Source organism: Salmo salar, chromosome ssa12 (assembly GCF_905237065.1).
Source record: "Salmo salar chromosome ssa12, Ssal_v3.1, whole genome shotgun sequence".
Taxonomy (NCBI): domain Eukaryota; kingdom Metazoa; phylum Chordata; class Actinopteri; order Salmoniformes; family Salmonidae; genus Salmo; species Salmo salar.
This window is the reverse complement of record NC_059453.1, coordinates 11,265,715-11,293,690: the sequence shown is the minus strand read 5'-3', so window position 1 is coordinate 11,293,690 and position 27,976 is coordinate 11,265,715. Positions and strand designations below refer to the sequence as shown.

The window sequence follows — 27,976 nt, the reverse complement described above, 5'->3', positions numbered from 1 at the left end:
TTATAACAATTGTGCAATGATCATTCTAAATTTGAAAAACATTGTACAATTTGGTTTTAATAATTGTGGAAGCAATACTTATGCAACATACAGTATGAGAGACATCTTGAACAAATTAACAGGAATTCAAATGTATTTAATTGCACAATACTACTCATTCAAAGGAGTGGTTAGTCAAAAATCTGTTGTTCCATGTAGTGAATCTGTTATTCAATGTGTTTGTATGGACTAACAGTTATTCAATGTGTTTGTATGGACTAACAGCAGTAAGGACTATCTGTTATTCAATGTGTTTGTATGGACTAACAGCAGTCAGGACTATCTGTTATTCAATGTGTTTGTATGGACTAACAGTTATTCACTGTGTTTGTATGGACTAACAGTTATTCAATGTGTTTGTATGGACTAACAGTTATTCACTGTGTTTGTATGGACTAACAGTTATTCAATGTGTTTGTATGGACTAACAGTTATTCAATGTGTTTGTATGGACTAACAGCAGTCAGGACTATCTGTTATTCAATGTGTTTGTATGGACTAACAGCAGTCAGGACTATCTGTTATTCAATGTGTTTGTATGGACTAACAGCAGTCAGGACTATCTGTTATTCAATGTGTTTGTATGGACTAACAGCAGTAAGGCCAAAAATACTTTATCATCAAATAATTGTTTGATAGAATTCTTTGATACATCAAGGGTTCTTAGAATTCTAAGTCAAGTAGCTAAATAATCCTGAGTAGAACCCCCCCTCCTCTCCCCTGGTTTACACAGGCCTTACACTCTGATGGGTTAAGGAGATCTAAAATGGTTCATATGTAATGGTACTCTAGTGTGTGTGTGTGTGTGTGTGGGGGGGGAATCCCGTGTCATCCCGGCATCCCAACAGTCAATTGATGGTGGATGACCTTATGAATCTGTGCATGCCATATAATTGACATGGATGGATGTGCATAGCAACAAGCTGATGGAACCCATTGTCTGCATGGTGAATAAAAACGTGCTTATCTTGTCATTATTTTATTTTAACTTTACATTATACCCTGCATTATAGTAGATCACTGGTTAATACAGACAACAGCCTTCCCTTATGTCTGTCCTCTACTTTTTAATCAGGTCATTATTATTAGTGATGTATTTACCTTTATTTTACCTGGGAAGACATATTGAGACCTAGGTCTCTTTTCCAAATGTGCCCTGTAAAATACAATATAAATATACACATTCAAATAGAAAAACACAGTCACGGGAAGCACAAGTAAAACATCACAAATCACCCAGAGAAACTGTTACATTAAGCAGATAAATGTGCAGTCTGGTGAAATGACATCAATGTGCACATAAAATGTTCCCGAGAGGTGTGTCTTGCTGGTGGAATTGAGATAATGGAAGTTTAGTTCAGAAAGTATTGACTTATGCAGATAGAAACTGAATGGATTTCTGGAGGATATGATCCACATGCCATAACTCTTTAGTACATTTCCATATGAGAATATTAAAAATGAACTTCAAGTGTCACAGAATAATAACCTGTTGTATAGTGTTAACACTCCCAGCCAGTTGCATGTACTCTCCTCCCCACTGGAGACCGGTTTTCAATTCCTGTGTCCACCCTACCAATTTCCTGTCGCCACCTGTGTTTTTGTCTGTCTAAATAAAAGTGTTAAAAAGGTCAAATATATATTTAAAAAAGGTTTAACAGAATAATTACAAAAATAGTCAGTCAATATTAGTTAGATATGTAGATGCCCAGCTTGGCAACTCCATTATAAGGTCAGTGTTGGGCACTGCACTGTGCTTTGCATCCTGATGTTCCTTCAGGCTTTGTTTCCATTTAAAACAAATCCCACACTGATCACAGCTGTATGGTTTCTCTCCTGAGTGTCTTCTCTGGTGTTGCTTTAGATTTCCTTTCTCACTGAAGGTCTTCCCACATTGTGAGCAGTGGAAAGGCTTCTCCCCTGTGTGTCTTCTCTGGTGTCGCTTCAAAAATAATGACCGACCGAAAGTCTTCCCACACTGAGAGCAGTGGAAAGACTTCTCCCCTGTGTGTATTCTCTGATGTTTCTTTAGGTCTACTGCCTGACTGAAAGCCTTCCCACATTGTGAGCAGTGGTGGGGCTTCTCTCCATTGTGTATTCTCTGATGACTCTGAAGGCTTCCTTCCAATTTAAAACTTTTTCCACAATGAGAGCAGCGGTGAGGCTTCTTTCCTGTGTGAGTTAACTGGTGTCTCTTCAAAAGTGATGACTGACTGAAATCCTTCCCACACTGGGAGCAGTTGAAAGGCTTTTCTCCTGTGTGAGTTAGCTGGTGTCTCTTCAAAAGTGATGACTGACTGAAATCCTTCCCACACTGGGAGCAGTTGAAAGGCTTTTCTCCTGTGTGAGTTAGCTGGTGTCTCTTTAGGACTCCTGTTTGACTGAAACTCTTCCCACACTGATCACAGCTGTATGGCTTTTCCCCTGTGTGTATTCTCTGATGTTTCTTTTGTTCTCTTAACCGACTGAAGCTTTTTCCACATTGGGAGCAGTGGAAAGGCTTCTCTCCTGTATGTATTTTCTTGTGCTCCTTTAGATTTGCTTCTATACTGAAGCTCTTCCCACACTCAGAGCAGTGGTACGGCTTCTCTCCTGTGTGTATTCTCTGATGTTTCTTTAGGTCTCCTGTCTGACTGAAGCTCTTTCCACACTGGGAGCAGTCGAAAGGTTTCTCCCCTGTGTGTATTTTCTGGTGTCTCTTCAAATTGAATGACCAACCGAAAGTCTTCCTACACTGAAAGCAGTGGTACGACTTCTTTCCTGTGTGAGTAAGCTGGTGCATCTTCAAGTTGCTTGGTGTCTGAAATCTCTTCCCACATTGACCACATGGGTACATCTTCTTTATTTTGAGAGTTTGTTGGTGTGATTTGATGTGAATTGGACAAATAAAACTGTCTCTGCATTCTGAACAGGGGTGGGGTCTACAAGTGTGTCTTCTCAACTCCTCTGGCTCATAGAAACTAGTGAAGCAGTCCATGCAGTGGTGATGTTTCTGTCTTGAGTTCCTCTGTCTGTGTTGTTTATGGTTTCCTGATGCTGTGGAACTGGGCTCACTGTCTGAACCTGGGTTGGAGCTCTTTCCTGTGGGAATATGGACAGATATGGGGTTAGAATCAGAAACAGAGCATTAAAAAAGGTATAACAATATTTTGAAGATAAATACACAAACGCAGAGACAGAGGACGAGAGGTCAATACAGTACTAAAGGTTAAGAGGACAAAGTCAATAGAGCATTAACGATCAATAGGGACTTATCAATGGAAATAGTTGGTTTTCAGTTCAACATCCGTTAGGAATGTCAGTCCTGAACTCATAGCTACGCGTGGCACATTGTCATTGGTCCAACCTGAAATAGGATACTTGTTATTTGCCCATTGGCTAAATTGGTCAACCACAGGCTAGGGCTGGGTTATAAAGTACATCCTGTCCCTTTGTTCTGTGGAGAGAATCACTGAGGACAGGGGAGAATGAACATCTACCTTCCCGCACGGTTCGTCCTCTTCGAATAAGAATAAACCTATTGCCCTCCCCCTGATTTGCTTTGGGGCTTGTGTTATTGAAGAGTAACATCAACTGCTAACAGGGGGCTTTAAAAGACTTGATGCAAGCAAAAGCACAATAATAGTTTTGGAATCCCTGGGGCCACCAAGGCACCACCCTCTCTCCGTACTCCACACCTGAACTTGCCTGGGTCAGTGATACTATCTACTTCTTTAGTTCCTAGACGTTGAGCAGCTCCTTCCTTGTTCTCTTCTTCTTTCACTGCTCTTTCCTCCACCTCTTCTTTGATGCTTATATTCTCCTCTTCTTTTTCTTCTTCTTTGACTGTTCTCTCCTCATGCTCTTCTTTGACTGCCATCTTCACTTCATCTTTGACAGCTCTCTGATCAACCTCTTTCACTTCTCTCTCCTCCTCCTCTTTGACAATCACATTGAGTTCCAGTGTTTGACTGCAGTCTTCCAGCTTCAATGACACCATCTCTGGACCCTGCTGTGAACTTCTCTGGGCTGGAACACCACAGCCAGAACCCGGGGACTCTGTGGACTTGGGTTCGGACATGGAAGGCTAGAGATGGATCCAAAAGAGGAAGCACAACACGTGAAAGGTGAGTTTCACAAAATCCATAATAAAGGGATAAACCATGCAAAATATTCCATGTACTAGGAATCTCTGCTTTAAAATATATCTAGCAAGCTAATGTTGCCATGGCGAAGGCAATGATAGCTTTATAGCTACTTGTGTGTCACGAACAACAGAGTGAGCAACAATAGCGGAATCAGTGTTTCACCTTCAAATTAAAAGTCCCCCAAAGGAACTGATGCAAACATGCAAATAGTGGGATCATGCCATTGGACAAAATAATGCTAAACAAGTTTGGAATGTTGTTACATAAATTCAACAAGACAATAATTTGTTAATTTGACCCCCCCCCAAAAAATCAGTTGAAATCACACTGTGACTTCAACATTGCATTGGGGGCATAGCCTACTTTTCTTGCAATGTACAGCCTTACCTATGGATCTTGGGTCCATGAAATGGGGTGACACCCACAGATTACAATTCTGAAGAAATTACACAAATATTAACATCGTAGCTCTAATTGAGGGTCTTTAATTGTGGGAAATCGCCTCCCCAGTCAGTCTATTGTGCGTATTGGACATTCATATTGCCATGTAGAACCAGGGTCTGTAGTGACGCCTCTAGCACTGAGATGCAGTGCCTTAGACCACTGTGGTACAGCCTGGAATAGAACCAGAGTCTGTAGTGACACCTCTAGCACTGAGATGCAGTGCCTTAGACCGCTGTGATACAGCCTGGAATAGAACCAGGGTCTGTAGTGACGCCAATAACACTGAGAAGCAGTGCCTTAGACCGCTGTGCCACTCGGGAGCCCAATGACTTGACTTGAATCTTTTGTGAAGGTCTGGTGAGGTATGGCTAGTATTAGGCTGTCTATGAAGACAGAGCACTTGCGCTCCACTGCTAGCTAAATTACGAGCAATATAGTTTAAAGTGGCAATCAGTAGAAACAATAAGAAAGTGGACTCCACGCCCCTGGTACAGTGAAAAGCTGAGGGGTGGGGCTGGAGAAATGTCACCACTTTCAAATTCATAGCCCGAACTATGGATGGAAGGACTGACCATACATAATATCAAAATTATAGTTTTAACCATGTTGAAGCTATACAGCATTTTTTTTCAAACGTTGGCGTATAACAAGCTTGTATTTTGGGTTCTGATGGGATGCAACTGTTGAACTAAGCTCATGAGACATTTCAAGTTATATTCTTCAAGAACCAATGTGTGTGTGTGTGTGTATATATCATTATGGATGTAGCAACTGCTGATAGCCCCCTTTAAAACAAAGGAGAACTAAAACCGACATTTAGTTTGTAATCGCCAAAAAATTAACAATGGTTTCTGAAATGAAGTTAGCCACCTCGTCTACCTAACTAAACGGCTTAGCTAGCCATGCTAACTTACTAGCTGATCAGGGTTGCCAATGGATTTGTCATCTTAAAGATGAACGAGTCACACTTCATATATTTGAGAATGTATGATAACAAATAATATGGTGATTCACAATACAGCGTCTTGAAAATCAACCAACTTGCTATGATAGCTTGTTAGCTTCTAATGGCTAGTTAGCAAGCTAACGACGTAGCTAGCTAGATCAATAAGCTAATTGTTGAGACGTTGATCCGGTGGACGTGGACAAATAATCCGACAACTAAATTATGTTGTGTATTTGGAAACATTATAGAATATGTTAGAAAGCTTGATCTTACCTTGACACTTGATTTTGAAAGTTGACAGCTCTTGTTTTTGATGTAGCTAGCTTACTAGAGAACCCCCTATATGAGAACGCGATATGTGCTGTCGCCGCGAGAATAGATATTGGGAGTTCTCAAGACCGCCGTGGTTGCGTTAGATGCGTACATTGCGCAACTTAATTAAGTCTCTTTATGAATAGGATATTATTTTTTACCCATTGGTTTGTAAGTAATAATGATTTTCAGATCAAATATGATCTACTCATGGAATTTGTTGGCTAAGATATTGATTATCAATGTCCAACGGGATGCCAGAGTCGATAATTCCGCAAGCCACAATGTACACTCCTTTAGCTCTTTAGATACACACGATATCAACACCATACCACTCCTGGTTACTATGACTACACAATATCAACACCATACCACTCCTGGTTACTATGACTACACAATATCAACACCATACCACTCCTGGTTACTATGACTACACTATATCAACACCATACCGCTCCTGGTTACTATGACTACACTATATCAACACCATACCACTCCGGGTTACTATGACTACACAATATCAACACCATACCACTCCTGGTTACTATGACTACACAATATCAACACCATACCACTCCTGGTTACTATGACTACACTATATCAACACCATACCACTTCTGGTTACTATGACTACACGATATCAACACCATACCGCTCCTGGTTACTATGACTACACGATATCAACACCATACCACTCCTGGTTACTATGACTACACAATATCAACACCATACTACTCCTGGTTACTATGACTACACGATATCAACACCATACCACTCCTGGTTACTTTGACGGCATCCACTTTTCCCAAAGCCTTCTTCACCATCCTCGTGACTTCAAAAGACTTTCCTAAATATTATCATCATTATCCAAAAAACGTACTCCAACAAGAAACGATTCATCAGACTCATTTTCCACAACAATTTTTGCTTCTTTTCCTCCATTCTTTGACTCCACTGTTGTCCACTCACTAACTGTACTCAATGTGCTTTCAACTTCAAACGACACTTCTGCTTCCGCCATCTTCCTCAACCTCCTGGCCCATCCATTTTAAGAAAGCAACTTCTTATTCTTCTATGGTATCATGGCGGTCCGCAAAGAAGTGTTGAAGTGCATGCCGCCACCTACTGTGTTGGAATGTACATCACTCATGACTGCCCAATTTTGTACTACCATTAATTTTTTTTTTTTAAACCAAATAAATCCCAAACGTCTACCACACCCTCCCCCTCCCCCAACCCTATTAATCTTTATCTATATTATGGGGTGGCCGGTAGCCTAGTGGTTAGAGCGTTGGACTAGTAACCGGAAGGATGCAAGATCGAATCCCCGAGCTGACAAGGTAAAAATCTGTCGTTCTGCCCCTGAACAAGGCAGTTAACCCACTGTTCCTAGGCCGTCTTTGAAAATAAGAATTTGTTCTTAACTTTTTTGGGATGGGGCAGCATTTTGGATGAAAAGCGTGCCCAAAGTAAACTGCCTGCTACTCAGGCCCAGAAGCTAGGATATGCATATAATTGGTAGATTTGGATAGAAAACACTCCAAATTTTCCAAAACTGTTAAAATAATGTCTGTGAGTATAACAGAACTGAATGGCAGGCGAAAACCTGAGGAAAATCCATCCAGGAAATGCTATTATTTTGAAATGGCTGTTTTTCCATTGAAAGCCTATCCACCATACAAAGACTTATGACCCAGTTCACGATCCCTATGGCTTCCACTACATGTGGCCAGTCTTTAGGCATTGCTTCAGGCTTTTACTCTGAAAAATGAGGGAGAAACACAACTTTGAATGAGAGGACAGTGGAAATTTCCAGACATGAGTCCTGCGGGTGACCGGGAGCGCACCTTTCTTGTTTTTCCTTTCCTATTGACGAAGCTATTGTCCGGTTGAAATATGATCGATTATTTATGACAAAAACAACCTGAGGATTGATTGTAAACATCATTTGACATGTTCTATGAACTTTTATGGTAATTTTTTGATTTTTTGTCTGCCTGCTGTGACCGCGCATTACTGAACAAAACACGCTAACAAAACAGAGGTTTTTGGATATAAAGAGTGACTTTATCAAACAAAACAAACATTTATTGGGTAACTGGGAGTCTTGTGAGTGCAACCATATGAAGATCATCAAAGGTAAGTGATTAATTTTATCGCTATTTCTGACTTTTGTTACTCCTCCACTTGGCTGGTTACTGTTTGTAATGTTTTGTGTGCTGAGCGCTGTCCTCAGATAATCACATGGTATGCTTTCACCGTAAAGCCTTTTTGAAATCTGACAACTCGGCTGGATTAACAACAAGATAAGCTTTATTTTGATGTATTGCACTTGTGATTTTATGAAAGTTAAATATTTATAGTAATTTAATTTGAATTTGGCGCTCTGCAATTTCACCAGATGTTGTCGAGGTGAAAATAAGAATTTGTTCTTAACTGACTTGCCTAGTTAAATAAAGGTAAAATAAATACAAATGCTGAAACACTCCACCTTTAGGATTGTTCAGTATGTCAACAACCACATTTCAACAGTAACATTTCTTACCCCCAATATCTCTTTTTCCGTCTCCACAATAACCTTCAACCTGGCATTTCTGCTTTCCACAACCCGAGTCGTATTGATAACCTTAACAATAAAAGCTATGAAGTCAACTTTATTCATTATCAAAGTGTCCTTGGACACCAGACCTTCATGAGAACAAGATTTCTGAACAGACCTCCAAACCATCAGAAACACAATCAGCCCCGACAGCATGTCCACTTACTACAGATACATCCATGTCAGATCCATCACTTACTACAGGTACATCCATGTCAGATCCATCACTTACTACAGGTACATCCATGTCAGCTCCATCAGTCTGACAGTAGGTCCACTTACTACAGGTACATCCATGTCAGCTCAATCACTTACTACAGGTACATCCATGTCAGATCCATCACTTACTACAGGTACATCCATGTCAGCTCCATCAGTCTGACAGTAGGTCCACTTACTACAGGTACATCCATGTCAGCTCCATCACTTACTACAGGTACATCCATGTCAGCTCCATCAGTCTGACAGTAGGTCCACTTACTACAGGTACATCCATGTCAGCTCCATCAGTCCTCACTGTAGTTCTACCAATTTGTTTTACAGCCTCTGCATATGATAAATCATGACTGATCCTATATCGCTGAGCCTCTCTATCCTCTCTCTGTACCTGGCATCCACCAAATGCTGCACTGTGTTCTCCCCCACAATTACAGCACTTAAACTTCACATTGCTTCCACATTCACCATAATGATGTTCCTCTCCACACTTGGCACTTCTTTTCTTTCCTTTACACTGAGCAGCTACATGTCCCTTTCTTTGGCATTTAAAACACTGCAGTGAATATGGGACAAATTCTCTAACATTGAAACTAAGGAATCCTAGCTTTATTTTTCCAGGCAAGACTTTCTCAAACCTCAATCACTGATAAGCTTTCACTTCTTTGACCCTCTTTCCTACTGATCAACCTTCTGGCCTCAATCCCTCTGCCTCCCTTCACATTATCTTTAATATCATCTGTGGAAATAGATATTGGGACACCAGTGACGACTCCCCTCAACCTAACAGAAGCGCCAGGGACATGGTTTTTCATCTCCCATTAAGCTTTTTCCATTTTCAGAATCTTCTCTGGTTAAGTGAGGCCCTGTGGTCTCATCAAACACCATCACCACTTTCCACTCCAGCACATCACTACTCTTGCTTCCTACCCTGGCCCTCTTCGTGGTTTCCTTTACTAGACGCTCCACTGCTTTCTGTATCAGGATCTCTCCTCCTCTCTATGTCTTTCCTCTACAGCCCATTCAGATCCTTGACCCTCATCCCCCGGCTCCATATCATCAGAAAGGTGCCGCCATATTGATCGCACAGCTGTTGCTTCTCCAGCCTTCGCTCTGGTTCTTCCATACTACCTCACCGCCATTTTAACTTACAGAAAATAAAAAGCAACTTCTTTTCTCAAGCTGTTTTTATATTTTATTACGTATCGATACTGCCATCTTGTGGTTGAACGGAGCAACTGCACATATTGCGTTCATCACAACATTACTGGTGTATTTTCTTTGAAGTTGCATAATCATAACAATATGCTATACTTTATTGGACCAAAACAGGTATCCTGAAAGATTCCCCAACCCAGCATTAAAGTATCCTGAATGATTCCCCAACCCAGCATTAAGAACCATGACAGCAGGTATCCTGAATGATTCCCCAACCCAGCATTAAAGTATCCTGAAAGATTCCCCAACCCAGCATTAAGAACCATGACAGCAGGTATCCTGAATGATTCCCCAACCCAGCATTAAAGTATCCTGAATGATTCCCCAACCCAGCATTAAGAACCATGACAGCAGGTATCCTGAATGATTCCCCAACCCAGCATTAAGGTGTCCTGAATGATTCCCCAACCCAGCATTAAGTATGACAACAGTAATGGAATGTCATATTTCTGTTCCAATATAAATCAGGCTTCTCAAGAAGGTAGAAAGAGCTATTCATGTCAAAATAGAGCTGATCCATTCTGTTCAAAATGACATACATTACACACAAGATAGTATCTATACATACATAGTCTATGTTAGACAGACAGAGAGGTTACATTTCAACTTCTGTAGTTCCTGCTTCTATCAAAACAAACAGTAAAAAGTATGGCAGCTCACAGAGGGAGGAACACTTGAAAACTGCAGGGGGTGTTTTGAGTTTGTCTTTACAGGTGTGTCTTCACTCTCCGTGTGAGTGTGTGTTGGGTGAGATGTTTCTGGAGCGCAGACATCTACAGGTGAGGTACTGCATACTAGTGTGTGTCTCTGCGTGCCTGGCACTTGTCTCTGCGTGCTTGTGTGTTTGTGTGTCTGCATGCTCGTGTGTCTCTGTGTGTGTCTCTGCGTACCTGTGTGTGTGTGTCTCTGCATGCCCGTCTGTGTGTGTGTGTGTGTGTGTGTGTGTGTGTGTGTGTGTGTGTGTGTGTGTGTGTGTGTGTGTGTGTGTGTGTGTGTGTGTGTCCGTGTCTAGTTAGGGGAGACGGTCCTGGAGCGTAGACATCCACAGGTCAGGTACTGCATAGCCTTCATGCTAACGTGCATCAGGGGCCCCAGGTTGAACAACATATGGTAGAAGGCGTGCACCGACAGGCCGCCCGTCTCATCTGCATACTTCAGTGCCACGATGGGCGTGTACAGCGGGTTGGTAAGGTTCCGGAACCGTGCAGAACTGCCCTGCTCAATCACCTTCTTAGTACACTATAGGAGAGTGAGAGAGACTAGTTAGTGTACTGCTGGGGGAGGAAGAGAAGGAGAGAGAGACTAGTTAGTGCACTGCTTGGGGAGGAAGAGAAGGAGAGAGAGACTAGTTAGTGCACTGCTGGGGGAGGAAGAGAAGGAGAGAGAGACTAGTTAGTGCACTACTGGGGGAGGAAAGGAAGAGAAAGACAGAGGGAGAGAGTAGAGAGAGAGAAAAAAAGAGAGAGAGGGGTAGAGTAGAGAGAGAGAGACAGAGGGAGAGAGAGTAGAGAGAGAGTAGAGAGAGAGTAGACAGAGAGAAAAAAGAGAGAGAGGGGGAGAGGAGGGAGAGAGAGTAGAGAGAGAGTAGAGAGAGGGAAAAAAGAGAGAGGGGGGAGAGTAGAGAGAGAGACAGAGGGAAAGAGAGTAGAGAGAGTAGAGAGAGAGTAGAGAGAGAGAAAAAAGAGAGAGGGGGGAGAGTAGAGAGAGAGAGACAGATGGAGAGAGAGTAGAGAGAGAGTAGACAGAGAGAAAAAAGAGAGAGAGGGGGAGAGTAGAGAGAGAGACAGAGGGAGAGAGAGTAGAGAGAGAGTAGAGAGAGAGTAGAGAGAGAGAAAAAAGAGAAAGAGGGGGAGAGTAGAGAGAGAGACAGAGGGAGAGAGAGTAGAGAGAGAGTAGAGAGAGAAAAAAGAGAGTGAGGGGGGGAGAGTAGAGAGAGAGACAGAGGGAAAGAGAGTAGAGAGAGAGAGTAGAGAGAGAGTAGAGAGAGAGAAAAAGAGAGAGGGGGAGAGTAGAGAGAGAGACAGAGGGAGAGAGAGTAGAGAGAGAGTAGAGAGAGAAAAAAGAGAGCGAGGGGGGGAGAGTAGAGAGAGAGAGACAGAGGGAAAGAGAGTAGAGAGAGAGTAGAGAGAGAAAAAAGAGAGAGGGGGGAGAGTAGAGAGAGAGTAGAGAGAGAAAAAAGAGAGCGAGGGGGGGAGAGTAGAGAGAGAGAGACAGAGGGAGAGAGAGTAGAGAGAGAGTAGAGACAGAGTAGGCCACACACACACTCAGACAGGTGGACTAACCCTGGCAATGTCATCGGGGGTCTGTCCGAGCGTCTCAAAGATGTCGACGGAGGAGGGCAGGTAGACGTTTTTAAAGTAGTTGACGGTATCGGCATCGGCCCCAGGGAATTCTTTCTGACGGACGTCCTGAATCATCTTAGATTCAAACTCTGTATGGACTGGGCCTGGCTCTATCATAGACATACTAGGGGGGAGGAATAGGAGGGAGAGGAGGGAAGGAGAGGAGGGAGGGGGAGGAGAAGGGAGAGGAGAGAGAAACGAAAGAGGGGGAGAAGGAGAGAGAAAAGAAAGAGGGGGAGAAGGAGAGAGAAAAGAAAGAGGGGGAGAAGGAGAGAGAAAAGAAAGAGGGGGAGAAGGAGAGAGAAAAGAAAGAGGGGGAGAAGAACAGAAGAGAGATCATGTTTTTAATCATATGTTTTAATTGGTCCGTCCCCGACAAAATATACATATAAAATAAAAATAAAGACATTCTTTTTGGAAAACATAGCTAGGTGTGTTAGAGAGACTCACGTGACGTTAAACTTGAGCAGCTGTACAGCCAGACACTCACAAAACCCTTCCATGGCAAACTTAGAGGCAGCATACACGTCATTAAACACGACACCTGAGATCAGAGAGTAGTACTTCAGTATTTCATTAGGATCCCCACTACTACCACATCTGTTGACAAGCATTATGTAAAAAACATAAAGAAATGAGTTCATCCCATTTTCAAATGAACAACAGACATAATATTCTATGAAACAGCGATTTACATTGAATTTCTTCACATGGCTTCAGCATTACATAAAAGTCCACCATTATATCATATTCTGAACAGTTTATGATGTTGTACATGGAACCATTGTCATCCTTCACCATCAAAACATAGATGTAGACATCGCCTTTCTGTGTATTCATCTTTGGTTCAGCAGATAGGACAGGAAAATACACTGTCCGGCTATGGCAGAATATAAAAATGGCCGCCACGGCCGCCAGGAGGCGTTTTTGCAATGCCTCCATATCCGAAAATGTTCAGGGCCTCAAACTGTACAAGTGTACCGAGTTTCATGCTTTTATGAAAAAGCGAACATATCACCTCAAATTTGCCACATGTCGCTTGGACCACTATCATGTGTGTCCCCTCCTCTTTTTCACATCAGCCAATCAACCAAGCAATCAATCAATCAATCAACCAATCATAGTTCCGTACCCTGTAGTCCCATGACACTGCTGACCACTATGATGTGTCCTCCCCTCCTCTTCTTCATATCTGGCATCACCTCCTTGATCATCCGGATCACACCGAAGAAGTTGGTCTCAAACACACTCTTCATCTCAGCTATACTGATGCTTTCCACCGGTCCCACCAGACCTATACCTGCATTATTAACTAGAGAGAGAGAGGAGGAGGAGGGAGAGGAGAGGTGGGAGGGAGGAGGATGGGAGAAGGAAGGGCAGAGAGAGGTGGGAGGGAGGAGGAGGAGAGGAGAGGTGGGAGGGAGGCAGGAGGGAGAGGAGAGATGGGAGGGAGCGGACGGGAGAAGGAGCGGGAGGGAGAGGTGGGAGGGAGGAGGAGAGGAGAGGTGGAAGGGAGGGAGGAGGAGGGACAGGAGAGGTGGGAGGGAGGGAGGGAGGGTGGAGGGGGAGAGGAGAGGTGGGAGGGAGGGAGGGAGTGGACGGAAGAGGTGGGAGGGAGGAGGATGGTAGAAGGAGGGGGAGAGAGAGGTGGGAGGGAGGATGATGGGAGAAGGAGGGTGAGAGAGAGGTGGGAGGAAGGAGGAAGAGAGGAGAGGTGGGAGGGAGGAGGAGGGAGAGCAGAGGTGGGAAGGAGTGACGGGAGAAGGAGGGGGAGAGAGAGGTGGGAAGGAGGAGGAGGAGAGGATAGGTTGAAGGGAGGGAGGAGGAGGGAGAGGAGGGGGAGAGAGAGGTGGGAGGAAAGAGAGGAGAGGTGGGAGGGAGGAGGAGGGAGAGGAGAGGTGGGAGGGAGGAGGAGGGAGAGGAGGGGGAGAGAGAGGTGGCAGGGAGGGAAAGAGAGAAGGAGGGGGAGAGAGAGATGAGGGAGGGAGAAAGAGGGGGCAAGAGACATGGGAACGAGTGTAAAGGAGAAGGGTGGGTAGAGAGAGGTGAGAGGGAGAAGGAGGGGGGAGGAGAGAGAGAAAAGATGTAGAGAGGGGGAGGGAGAAAGCGAGGGGGTAGGAGAGAGAGGGAGGAATAGGGAAACAAGAAGGAAAGAGTGACACCCTGTTCACATAGGTGATCAGAGCACTCGAGTATCTTCAGTTGTGTTCCAGTAGTCACCACAGGGTGGCAGTATAACCTAAGGCTTTAGCCCAGTCTCTCACTACACTGAGTTATAACCAGGCTTTAGCCCAGTCTCTCACTACACTGAGTTATAACCAGGCTTTAGCCCAGTCTATGACCAGGGCCTGTATAGTATATATCAGCCATTCTCAACTGGCGGACCGCGGTTCAGATCCGGATCCAGAAAAGGGTAAATACGGACCGTGGGTCCCTACTTTTTAGGAACACAGTCGGGCTTTCAACTTACTGCTGTTGAGAGTTGTAATAGTAGAATGCACAAGGCTGATAAATGACAATATCCCTTTGCCACCTAGGACCTTTGCCATCTAGGACCTTTGCCACCTAGGACCTTTGCCATCTAGGACCTTTGCCACCTAGGACCTTTGCCACCTAGGACCTTTGCCATCTAGGACCTTTGCCACCTAGGACCTTTGCAACCTAGGAAATGCGTGTGGCCGGACCTTCTCAAATAGTAGTTGCAGTGGTTGAAAAAGTGCCCAATTGTCATACTTGAGTAAAAGTAAAGATACCTTAATAGAAAATGACTCAAGTAAAAGTGAAAGTCACCCAGTAAAATACTACTTGAGTAAAAGTCTAAAAGTATTTGGTTTTAAATATACTTCAGTATCAAAAGTAAATGTAATTGCTAAAATATACTTCCGTATCAAACGTAAAAGTATAAATCATTTAAAATTCCTTATATTAAGCAAACCAGATGGCACCATTTATTTTTTCTTTACAGATAGCCAGGGGCACACTCCAACACTCAAATGAAACGTGTGTTTAGTGAGTCAGCCAGATCCGAAGCAGTAGGGATGACCAGGCATGTTCTCTTGATAACTGGGTGAATTAGACCATTTTCCTGTCCTGCTAAGCATTCAAAATGTAACGAGTACTTTTGGGTGTCAGGGAAAACGTATGGAGCAAAAAGTACATTATTTTCTTTAGGAATGTAGTGAAGTAAAAGTTGTCAAAAATATGAATAGTAAAGTAAAGTAGAGATACCCCAAAAAACGACTTCAGTAGTACTTTAAAGTATTTTTACTTAAGTACTTTACACCACTGAGTAGCTGAGTACCCCTGGTATACAGTGAGGGAAAAAAGTATTTGATCCCCTGCTGATTATGTACATTTGCCCACTGACAAAGAAATGATCAGTCTATAATTTGAATGGTAGGTTTATTTGAACAGTGAGAGACAGAATAACAACAAAAAAATCCAGAAAAACGCATGTCAAAAATGTTATAAATTGATTGGCATTTTAATGAGGGAAATAAGTATTTGACCCCCTCTCAATCAAAAAGATTTCTGGCTCCCAGGTGTTTTTTATACAGGTAACGAGCTGAGATTAGGAGCACACTCTTAAAGGGAGTGCTCCTAATCTCAGCTTGTTACCTGTATTTTTTATTTCACCTTTATTTAACCAGGTAGGCTAGTTGAGAACAAGTTCTCATTTGCAACTGCAACCTGGCCAAGATAAAGCGTAGCAATTCGACACATACAACAACACAAAGTTACACATGGAATAAACAAAACATAGTCAATAATACAGTAGAACAAAAGAAAACAAAAAGTCTATATACAGTGAGTGCAAATGAGGTAAATTAAGGCAATAAATAGGCCATGGTGGCGAAGTAATTACAATATAGCAATTACATTTTAGTCATTTAGCAGATGCTCTTATCCAGAGCGACTTACAGTAGTGAATGCATACATTTCTTCTCCGTACTGGTCCCCCATGGGAATCGAACCCACAACCCTGGCATTGTAAACACCTTGCTCTACCAACTGAGCCACACGGGACTAAACACTGGAATGGTAGATGTGCAGAAGATGAATGTGCAAGTAGAGATACTGGGGTGCAAAGGAGCAAGATAAATAAAAAAATACAGTATATGGATGAGGTAGGTAGATATATGGGCTGTTTACAGATGGGCTATGTACAGGTGCAGTGATCTGTGAGCTGCTCTGACAGCTGGTGCTTAAAGCTAGTGAGGGAGATATGAGTCTCCAGCTTCAGATATTTTTGCAGTTCGTTCCAGTCATTGGCAGCAGAGAACTGGAAGGAAAGGCGGCCAAAGGAGGAATTGGCTTTGGGGGTGACCAGTGAGATATACCTGCTGGAATGCATGCTACGAGTGGGTGTTGCTATGGTGACCAGTGAGCTGAGATAAGGCGGTATAAAAGACACCTGTCCACAGAAGCAATCAATCACATTCCAAACTCTCCACCATGGCCAAGACCAAAGAGCTCTCCAAGGATGTCAGGGACAAGATTGTAGACCTACACAAGGCTGGAATGGGCTACAAGACCATTGACAAGCAGCTTGGTGAGAAGGTGACAACAGTTGGTGCGATTATTCGCAAATGGAAGAAACACAAAAGAACTGTCAATCTCCCTCGGCCTGGGGCTCCATGCAAGATCTCACCTCGTGGAGTTGCAATGATCATGAGAACGGTGAGGAATCGGCCCAGAACTACACGAGAGGATCTTGTCAATGATCTCAAGGCAGCTGGGACCATAGTCACCAAGAAAACAATTGGTAACACACTACGCCGTGAAGGACTGAAATCCTGCAGCGCCCGCAAGGTCCCCCTGCTCAAGAAAGCACATATACATGCCCGTCTGAAGTTTGCCAATGAACATCTGAATGATTCAGAGGACAACTGGGTGAAAGTGTTGTGGTCAGATGAGACCAAAATGGAGTTCTTTGGCATCAACTCAACTCGCCGTGTTTGGAGGAGGAGGAATGCTGCCTATGACCCCAAGAATATCCTGTGTGGCCTAGCCAGTCTCCAGACCTTAATCCCATAGAAAATCTGTGGAGGGAGCTGAAGGTTCGAGTTGCCAAACGTCAGCCTCGAAACCTAAATGACTTGGAGAAGATCTGCAAAGAGGAGTGGGACAAAATCCCTCCTGAGATGTGTGCAAACCTGGTGGCCAACTACAAGAAATGTCTGACCTCTGTGATTGCCAACAAGGGTTTTGCCACCAAGTACTAAGTCATATTTTGCAGAGGGGGTCAAATACTTATTTCCCTCATTAAAATGCTAATCATTTTATAAAATGTTTGACATGCGTTTTCTGGATTTCTTTGTTGTTATTCTGTCTCTCACTGTTCAAATAAACCTACCATTAAAATTATAGACTGATCATTTCTTTGTCAGTGGGCAAATGTACAAAATCAGCAGGGGATCAAATACTTTTTTCCCTCACTGTACATCAAGCATCTTAGAAGCAATGATCTAGGATAAATGTTGCCTTCTAGAACACAATGAATAAGACTACATTGACAGGAGTGGGACCTGATCCTAGATCAGCACTCCTAGTCTGAGACACATGATACATATGACCCCTGAACTGAGGTCAGTTTTACTGTGGCCTCTCCAGTCTCTCAATTAACTATGATCTGAACTGAGGTCAGTTTTGCATGGTTTTTCCCTAATGGTTAAAGTCAGGGTTGAGGGAGGTTAAGATAGATGTGTGTAAGAGATGTATAGTTGAGAACGTACAACAACACATAGTCTTTTAGACCTTGAATAGATGTACCCTAATACCTACATAGTGTACTACTTTTCACCAGAGCCCTATGGGCCTATGCGCCCTGGTCAAACTAAGTGCACTCTACAGGGAAATGGCACCCATTTGGGACGTACCCCCTTTGGACTCCTGAGTGGCGCAGCGGTCTAAGGCACTGCATCTCAGTGCTAGAGGCGTCACTACAGACCCTGGTTCTATTTCAGGCTCTACCTCAGCGGTCTAAGGCACTGCATCTCAGTGCTAGAGGTGTCACTACAGACCCTGGTTCTATTCCAGGCTGTATCACAGTGGTCTAAGGCACTGCATCTCAGTGCTAGAGGTGTCACTACAGACCCTGGAAGCCACTGCATCTCAGTGCTAGAGGCGTCACTACAGACCCTGGTTTGATTCCAGGCCATGATTGGGAGTCCCATAGGGCGGTGCCCAGTTTGCCCAGCGTCGTCTGGGTTTGGCGGGTGTAGGCCGTCATTTTAAATAAGAATTTGTTCTTAACTGACTTGCCTAGCTAAATAAAGATACATTTTATTTGTATTATTTTTTAAGATAATGGGCTCTGGTTTATAGATTTTTTTTGATTTTCAAATCATAAAAGTGTTCCTTATGGTCTGTTATGTTTTGACAGAAATGTTGCCTTGTGTTATAAAAACAAAGGTGTTCCTTCCTGAGTACATAGAGAATAGGGTACCCCTTCAGAGAAGTCCATAGATATTCAAAAATCACAAAGGTTGTTCCTTACTGAGTACGTCTACATGTCTGTCCTTGATTCCGTTGATACACTGTTTGACTGACTCGTCCGTACACACGTCCAACACAGCTAGAGAGAGGCTCTTCCCATACGCATCACCTGCTGCCTCCACCAGCTTGTCTTTACGCTTCAGGTCTCGCATGGTGGCAATGACTGTAGAGAGAGAGAAGAGAGGGGCGAGAGGGGGGTGGGAGAGAGAGAGATTTGGAGGGAGAGAGAGAGAGAAGGGGAAGAGAGAGGGAGTGACAAAGCGAGAAAGGAAGGTTTGTAGAAAGAAACAGTGGGAGAGAGGGAGAGAGATGTACAGAGAGAGAGATGGAGAGCGATAGAGAGAGATGTACAGAGAGAGAGAGATGAAAGAGAGGGATGGAGAGATATGTACACAGAGAGCGAGAGATGAGAGACAGTGTGAGAGAGAGTGAGTGAGAGAGAGAGAGAGAGAGAGAGAGAGAGAGAGAGAGAGAGAGAGAGGGAGAGAGAGAGAGAGAGAGAGGGACAGAGAGAGAGAGAATAGGGTCAAACAGAGTTCACTGGATTAAACCTGATAATGAGTAAACAGAAATTACACTGTGCGTGTGTGCGTGTGTGTGTGTGTGTTTGAGCACGTAAGTGTGTGTAATACATTGGTGTTAGACAGAAGTTACAAACCCTGCATGTAAGTGCATGTTTGAGTATGGAATGTTTATATTATTTGTGTGTGTGAGTGTGGGTGGGAGGGATTTTCTATCGTGTGCGTGTGTGTGTGTGTGTGTGTGTGTTTGTGTGTGTGTGTGAAATGTGTATGTTGAGAGGTGAGGAAAGGGGGAGGGGGAAACCACATTCTATAAGACATTATGATAATAATAATAATAATAATAATCATATCCCCCAAAGGACTGAATTTACTTTCTAGCTGGCTATCGTTGATCTTTGTAGCTATTTCTCACCTCTCTCCTCTCCTTCCAGCTCCCTCCCCCTCTCCTTCCAGCTCCCTCCCCCTCTCCTTCCAGCTCCCTCCCCCTCTCCTTCCAGCTCCCTCCCCCTCTCCTTCCAGCTCCCTCCCCCTCTCCTTCCAGCTCCCTCCCCCTCTCCTTCCAGCTCCCTCCCCCTCTCCTTCCAGCTCCCTCCCCCTCTCCTTCCTTCTTCCCCCTTCTCCTTCCTTCTCCCTCCCCCTCTCCTTCCTTCTCCCTCCCCCTCTCCTTCCTTCTCCCTCCCCCCTCTCCTTCCTTCTTCCCCCTTCTCCTTCCTTCTCCCTCCCCCTCTCCTTCCTTCTCCCTCCCCCTCTCCTTCCTTCTCCCTCCCCCTCTCCTTCCTTCTCCCTCCCCCCTCTCCTTCCTTCTTCCCCCTTCTCCTTCCTTCTCCCTCCCCCTCTCCTTCCAGCTCCCTCCCCCTCTCCTTCCTTCTCCCTCCCTCCTCCTTTCTTCTCCCTCTCCCTCTCTCCTTCTTAATGGAGACCTTCTCCCTCCCCCTCTGCCTCTCTCCTTCTCTCGGTCTCTTCTTGTAGCACATTATGCTGTTCATATGACAGTTTATTCAGGGTAGAAACACACACACACACACACACACACACACACACACACACACACACACACACACACACACACACACACACACACACACACACACACACACACACACACACACACACACACACACACACACACACACACACACACATCTAACAATAGGCAGGTAGCCTAAAGTTTAGAGAGAAGGAAAGAGGATGGACTGTTTAGCTACTTCAAAAGATTGAGATCACTTTATTCATCATCTGTATACAAGGTCAAACCGAAATGTGACTTCCACTTTATCCCAACCCCTCTGAAAGACACAAAAATATGTTACATTTTAATTTGACTAGTTTCTCACAGCAAATAATCCTGCAGCAACAGGAAATTTGAATTATTATGTGGATTATGATTAATAGACATTTTTGTAGGGGTTGATACATTCAGAGATTTTACTTTAGAAGCCCCCCAAAAATATCAAATTAAGAATTTTCTGCTGTGCAGGAAAATTCTCAGCGAACAGAGTGATCAAATTAAGATAGGACACCTGTATACAGGTTGGAGAGGTTGGAGCAGGGGGCTGCCACACTGGGTGCCCGTGGAGCAGTTGTGGGGGGGGGGGGGGTTAAGAGCCTTGCTCAAGGGCACAACGACAGGCAACGGCATCTAGGATTTGATTCCAGCAACTCCCGGGTCCCGTTAGACCCAGGGATTCGAACTGGCAGTACCTGCCACCCCGTATAACTAAATCACTGTCAGCTAACTATCTGATGGACCGCTCAGTATCATCCCAGGGGCCGGCGCCAGTCCACGGACCACAGGTTGCGTACCGCTGGTCTACATCTAACTGTGTATACCACATGGTTCTGAGTATCCTATATTATCCTATACTACTCTATACATAACAATTAGCCCTATACAGGTTAATATCTACCATATGGTTCTGAGTATCCTATACTACTATATAAATAACAATAAACCATATACAGGTTAATATATCCACCACATGGTTCTGAGTATCTCTCACGTCCTGACCATAGAAAGATGTTATTTTCTATGGTAGAGTAGGTCAGGGCGTGACAGTTTTTTTTCTTCTGTTTTCTATTTCTATGTTGTCAGGTTCTAGTTTTGAATTTCTATGTTGGGGTTTTGTTTGGGATGATCTCCAATTAGAGGCAGCTGGTCCTTGTTGTCTCTAATTGGAGATCATACTTAAGTAGGGATTTTTCCACCTGGGTTTGTGGGAGATTGTTTTTTGAGTAGTGTATTTTTCAACTCTGCGTCACAGTTTGTTGTTTTGTTCTTTAGTTTATGTGTATGTATCGCATAGTTTCACAGTGTAAATAAAATGTGGAATGACACACACGCTGCACTTTGGTCCGCTTCTCCTTCCTACGACAGCCGTGACAGTATCCTATACTATCCTATACTACTATATACATCTATATGTCCCTACCTTATACCACATGGTTCTGAGTAACGCACACCTGATTCCACTAATGAAAAGTTTAACGATGTGTTGATTAGCGGAATCAACTGAATAATGTTAAGGATTAAAACAAAAAAATGTTTCAACCCTCAGAACCAGGATTAAAAAACACTGTCTTATACTGTTCTATAGATAGCAGCCAGACGGCCCTAAACTACCTATACCTCATGTGTCTGCTGTCTGATTTAGCCCTGGCACTGTGGGCTGATCTTATTATGGGGCTAGCTTAGCGTTAGCACTCACCCGACAGCACCAAGAATACCCATCCCACCCCACCCTCTGGCTCGCCCACGGCCCAGGATGAGGCCTCTAAGTGGGGCAGTAAGCGGCCAAGGCAGAGCCCCTCCTGGAGGTTTAGGTATTGTCCACCAGGCATTATGACACTGGGAGCAGTGGTAATGCTACTACTCTTACTGATTGGTCTCAGGTTAAGCAGGGATGAGCCATAATAACCATGATGTGTAACTTACATACACACTCTTACGTACACAGAGCCTTACATAGCCCAGACTGCAGACAGACAATCATGTAACCATGCTATGTGTTATAACCTGCTATGTAGGTGTTCTCTCCAATCTGTACCAGTGATATAACCTGCTATGTAGGTGATGTATGTTGTGTACCAGTGATATAACCTGCTATGTAAGTGTTCTCTCCAATCTGTACCAGTGATATAACCTGCTATGTAAGTGATGTATGTTGTGTATCAGTGATATAACCTGCTATGTAGTTGATGTGTGTTGTGCATGTGAGTCTTTAGCAGGGGTTGAAGTAAAGCAGAATACAAGTTTCCACACACAGACACTTACAGAAGGTTAAGAGTGTGCAAAGCTGTCATCAAGGCAAAGGGTGGCTAATTTGAAGAATCTCAAAAATAAAATATATTTTTATTTGTTTAACACTTTTTTGGTTACTACATGATTCCATATGTGTTATTTCATAGTTTTGATGTCTTCACTATTATTCTACAATGTAGAACATTGTAAAAATAAAGAAAAACCCTGGAATGAGTAGATATGTCCAAACTGTTGACTGGTACTGTACATACAAGGGACAATCATGTAACCCTGCTGTGTAAGTGCAGAAACCTGCTGTGTAAGTGTTGAAACCTGCTGTGTAAGTGTTGAAACCTGCTGTGTAAGTGTTGAAACCTGTTGTGTAAGTGTTGAAACCTGCTGTGTAAGTGTTGAAACCTGTTGTGTAAGTGTTGAAACATGCTGTGTAAGTGCTGAAACCTGTTGTGTAAGTGTTGAAACCTGCTGTGTAAGTGTTGAAACCTGTTGTGTAAGTGTTGAAACATGCTGTGTAAGTGCTGAAACCTGCTGTGTAAGTGCAGAAACCTGCTGTGTAAGTGCAGAAACCTGCTGTGTAAGTGCAGAAACCTGCTGTGTAAGTGCTGAAACCTGCTGTGTAAGTGTTGAAACCTGCTGTGTAAGTGTTGAAACCTGTTGTGTAAGTGTTGAAACCTGCTGTGTAAGTGTTGAAAACTGCTGTGTAAGTGCTGAAACCTGCTGTGTAAGTGTTGAAACCTGCTGTGTAAGTGTTGAAACCTGCTGTGTAAGTGTCACATGGCACGCTATTACCTACATAGTGCACCCTATTCCCTACATAGTGCACCCTATTCACTACATAGTGCACTCTATTCCCTACATAGTGTACCTTATTCCCTACATAGTGCACCCTATTCCCTACATAGTGTACCCTATTCCCTACATAGTGCACTACTTTTGACCATAAATCATGTTTTTTATGGAGATAAATCATAGACTACAGGTTTATATACTCCAATATATCTGACTATTTGGACTTAACCTACTAACAGCATCGTCACCATTAGGCTGCTGTACACCAGACACACACACACACACACACACACACACACACACACACACACACACACACACACACACACACACACACACACACACACACACACACACACACACACACACACACACACAGACTTTGTCTCCCACATACAGTGCCTTCAGAAAGTATTCATACCCCTTGACTTATTCCACATTTTGTTGTGTTACAGTCTGAATTCAAAATTAATTCAATATTTTTTTTTCTCGCTCACCCATCTACACACAATACGCCATAATCACAAAGTGAAAACATGTTTTGAGAAAAAGTTTGCATATTTATTGAAAATGAAATACAGAAACATCTAATTTACATAATTATTCTCACTCTTGATCAATACTTTGTAGAAGCATCTTTGGCAGCGATTACAGCTGTGAGTCTTTCTGGGTAAGTCTCTAAGAGCTTTCCAATCCTGGATTGTGCAACATTTGCACATTATTCTTTTCTAAATTCTTCAAGGGCTGTCAAATTGGTTTATGATCATTGCTAGGCAACCATTTTCAGGTTTTGCCATAGGTTTAAGTCGAAACTGTAATTCAGCCACTCAGGATCATTCGCTGTCTTCTTGGTAAACAAATCCAGTGTAGATTTGGCCTTGGATGTTGGTTATTGTCCTGCTGAAAGGTGAATTCATTTGTGGTTGAGTCTGTGTTTGAAATTCACTGCTTGACTGCGGGACCTTACAGGTAATGAGGAATTTATTAAAACACATTATTATTGCACACAGTGAGTCCATGCAACTTATTATGTGACTTGTTAAGCACATTTTTACTCCTGAACTTATTTAGGCTTGTCATAACAAAGGGGGTGAATACTTATTGACCCAAGACACTTCAGCTTTTCATTTTTTGTATTAATTTGTAACAATATAAAAATACATAATTCCACTTTGACACTATGGGATATTGTGTGTAGGCCAGTGACCAAACGTCTAAATTGTATACATTTTAAATGCGGGCCGTAACACAAAATGTGGAACAAGTCAAAGGGTGTGTGAATACTTCCTGAAGGCCCTGGAGGTTACTCTCTTACCGTGATAGCGCTGTTTCTCGTCCTTAGCGAGCATCACCGCCATCCTCAGCCCGATCCCGGAGGAGCAACCGGTGATTAGCACCACTTTTTGTCCTGGGTTCGACATGGCTCTCCTAACGTTTTCCCCTTAACGTTCAAACAACTAACGTCGCTTCTCTTCTCTCTCCAGTTGGCACATCGGGAATGAGCAAGCAGCAGCGCAAGCAAGATCACAGGGGCTTTGCGTTGAGAGCCAATGTAAGCGGATAACACACACGCACACAAACACACGGCGCTCCAGAGTCACATGGACAGCACAGACCTGCGCAAAGATGATCTAGCCTGTAGGCTTCACTGTCGGTTGGTCATCTGGTGTGGCCTCCCCACCTCATCTGTTGAGCTCGGTAGAACAGTAATGACTAGGCCAGGGATCCCCCCGTCTGTTGTTTACGGCTGCGAGTTAGAAGTAGAAACAAAGGGGCTGAACAGAATACACAAGGTACAATTTCAAATTTGGTTGAACATTAGCAGTTTTTCTCGTTATTTCAGTCACTGATAGTCACTCAATTAGAAAATGTCAGCGAACATTTTTCAGCTTGGTAAATGAGTGTAGCAGCCAGCTATCTAAACTTGTAGTAATCATGGTCAAATTACAGCCTGGGGGCTCCCCCATTGATTTTGTTAGTCATTTTCACTCAGATATTACAGTAACAACTGTAAACATTTCTCTCCATCCTATGGCAAAATGTTTTTCGAATTTCAGCAAACTTGCTTTAAACTCACAGCATTTTCTCTACACCCCATTGAAAAATGTGTAGAATTACAACAAAATAACTTGGGTACTGGTGGGGGGTAATGGCAGGCCCTCATGATGAGTTCAGATTTTTGGAGGCCAGTCCCATCAAAGTTGCCCATATCTGGACGAGGCTATGTATCATTGGTAAGGGAAAACTAACAACAGCTACTCTGGTGGATAAAGAAAGGGTGTTTCTCAAAATGTATACTACCCTGCTTCAAGCACGCAAATTGGAGCACAGAAGAGTCGACGTATGAGTCCAATTGAAAGTATACGAAACGGAGCACGGAGGGCACTTCTCGAATGCATTCTCCGTTTGTACATATTTTGAAGCATGCATGATGCAAGCTTTAATGGAAAGTATGACGCGAAATATGACGCAACCATGTAACAAATTATGAAACCGGGCTGCAGACCGCCGATGAAGGCTCCGGGCTGCAGACCGCCGCTGGAGGCTCCGGACTGAGGAGTGTCGCTGGAGGCTCCAGACTGAGGAGTGTCGCTGGAGGCTCCGGACTGGGGATGCGCACTGGAGGCCTGATGCTTGGGGCTGGCATAGGAGGTGCCAGACTGGTAACACGCACCTCAGGGCGAGTGCGGGGAGCAGGAACAGGACACCCCGGACTGGGGAGGCGCACTGGAGGCCTGATGCGTGGGGCTGGCATAGGAGGCGCCAGACTACTAACACGCACCTCAGGGCGTGTGCGGGGAGCAGGAACAGGATATACTGGGCCGTGGAGGTGCACTGGAGATCTCAAGCGTAGAGCTGGCACAACCCGTTCTGGCTGGATGCTCAACCTAGCTCAACTAATGCAGGGCGCGGGCACAGATCGCACTGGCCTGTGAGTGCGCCCTGACGACACAGTGCGCATCACCGCATAACACGGTGCTTTCCCCGTTACTCGCTCCCCACGGTAAGCACGGGGAGTTGGCTCAGGTCTCCATCCTGACTCTGCCAAACTTCCCGTGTGCCCCCCCCCCAACATTTTTTTGGGGGGGGATGCCTCTCGTGCTTCCTTCGTTGGGCTAGCTCCTCGTAATGTCGCCGTTCCTCCCTCGCTGTCTCCATCTGCTTCCATGGCAGGGTCTTGTCCCCTGCCATTACCTCCTCCCATGTCCAGGACGTCCTCCATTCTCTCCTTTCCCTGGCCCAGGATCCCTGCTCCTCCTGGGCACGCTGCTTGGTCCTTTTTTGGTGGGTGATTCTGTCACGCGGGTCGTCTAAAGGAGACCAAGGTGCGGCGTGTGAAGTGCTCATATTTACTTTTAATGAAACACGTAACAAAAACAACAAAAACGACCAACAACAGTTCCGTCAGGTGAACATACACCAAACAGAAAACATAAATATGACCTCCAATTAGAGGTAACGAGGATCAGCTGCCTCCAATTGGAGATCAACCCAAACAACACCAACATAGAAATACAAAACTAGAAACTGAACATAGAAATACAAAAACAGACAAACACCCCCTGTCACGCCCTGACCTACTCTACCATAGAAAATAACAACTTACTATGGTCAGGACATGACAATGGGCTTGTAAGTAAGCATTGTATTCAGCGCACATGGCAAATACAATTTGATTTGATTTGATTTGAAATGTGCCTTCTGGTTTGCTTAATATAAGGAATTTAAAATGATTTATACTTTTACTTTTGATACTTAAGTATATTTTAGCAATTACATTTACTTTTGATACTTAAGTATATTAAAAACCAAATACTTTTAGACTTTTACTCTACTCAAGTAGTATTTTACTGGGTGACTTTACTGGGTCATTTTCTATTAAGGTATCTTTACTTTTGTCAAGTATGACAATTGAGTACTTTTTCTACCACTAAGTCAATAGGGCTAACTGGCTAGCTACTGGTACTCTTAGCTAGCCAGATAGCCACGAAGAATTGTTAGCTAGCTACCCATGAAGAATTTAAATATATCTTGCATAATATTCATTTTAGGTAAGTTTTGCCTGTTTAACTAGCTGGCTAGCTAGATTATTACGATTCACATAATTAGCTGATAATTATGAAGTAAAACATTTGCTTTGTTGCCATTGTTCTGGCTGGAAGTTTCAGTGAATGAGGAGGAGAAGCATGAGGTAATACAGTAGGGGGTGTGCGAGTACTTCTCAGATGTTTTGCTTTATGCATTCTCCACACTCTCGTCCTCACAAGAATGTACTCAAGAGAATGTGATCGGAGAATGCACACGTACTGTAGCATGAGAGTGTGGATTACGGTAGTATGCGTATTGAGAAACACCCTGAGTTTACAGAACAGTATTTTTTTTAAAACATTTTTAGTCATTTAGCAGACGCTCTTATCCAGAGCGACTCACAGTAGTGAATGCTTACATTTCATACATTTTTTTCCGTACTGGTCCCCCATGGGAATTTAACCCACAACCCTGGCGTTGCAAACACCATGCTCTACCAACTGAGCCTCACGGGACCAGTATGCTGCCTACGCTATGAAACATGAAAGATTTTTGGAGACACTGATTGCGAATACAATTATTCATATTTGTTTTTATTGTTACAGCAAAGTAGTTTTCCTTTTTTCTAATTACAACT

At 43.7% G+C, this 27,976-nt stretch overlaps 2 protein-coding genes across 2 annotated transcripts; both read right to left on the bottom strand.

Moving 5' to 3' along the window:
- Nucleotides 1–37: 37 nt before the first annotated feature.
- On the bottom strand, nt 38–6,235 carry LOC123723745 (zinc finger protein 883-like). Its single transcript, XM_014130178.2, has 3 exons — nt 5,830–6,235; nt 3,727–4,105; nt 38–3,120 (listed from the first exon to the last, which is right to left on the bottom strand). The coding sequence occupies exons 2-3, from the start codon at nt 4,097–4,099 to the stop codon at nt 1,718–1,720; spliced, it is 1,776 nt and encodes a 591-aa protein (XP_013985653.2). The 5' UTR covers nt 4,100–4,105; nt 5,830–6,235; the 3' UTR covers nt 38–1,717.
- A 4,615-nt stretch (nt 6,236–10,850) lies between these two features.
- Nucleotides 10,851–24,891, bottom strand: LOC106564171 (retinol dehydrogenase 8). The gene is made up of 6 exons (XM_045692085.1): nt 24,626–24,891; nt 18,743–18,904; nt 13,376–13,555; nt 12,694–12,787; nt 12,184–12,367; nt 10,851–11,140 (listed from the first exon to the last, which is right to left on the bottom strand). Exons 1-6 carry the CDS (start codon nt 24,729–24,731, stop codon nt 10,910–10,912), a joined length of 957 nt encoding a protein of 318 aa, XP_045548041.1. The 5' UTR covers nt 24,732–24,891; the 3' UTR covers nt 10,851–10,909.
- Between the last annotated feature and the right edge of the window lie 3,085 nt (nt 24,892–27,976).

Bases quoted from the DNA above. Each gene is read 5' to 3' on its own strand.
- LOC123723745 (XM_014130178.2), bottom strand. From the start codon at position 4,099: ATGTCCGAACCCAAGTCCACAGAGTCCCCGGGTTCTGGCTGTGGTGTT. The intron at 3,121-3,726 runs GCAAGTTCAGGT...ATATTCCCACAG, and splicing joins AGATAGTATCACTGACCCAG to GAAAGAGCTCCAACCCAGGT.
- LOC106564171 (XM_045692085.1), bottom strand. From the start codon at position 24,731: ATGTCGAACCCAGGACAAAAAGTGGTGCTAATCACCGGTTGCTCCTCC. The intron at 18,905-24,625 runs GTAAGAGAGTAA...CTCTCTCTACAG, and splicing joins CGAGAAACAGCGCTATCACG to TCATTGCCACCATGCGAGAC. The intron at 12,788-13,375 runs GTACGGAACTAT...CTCTGATCTCAG, and splicing joins CAGTGTCATGGGACTACAGG to GTGTCGTGTTTAATGACGTG.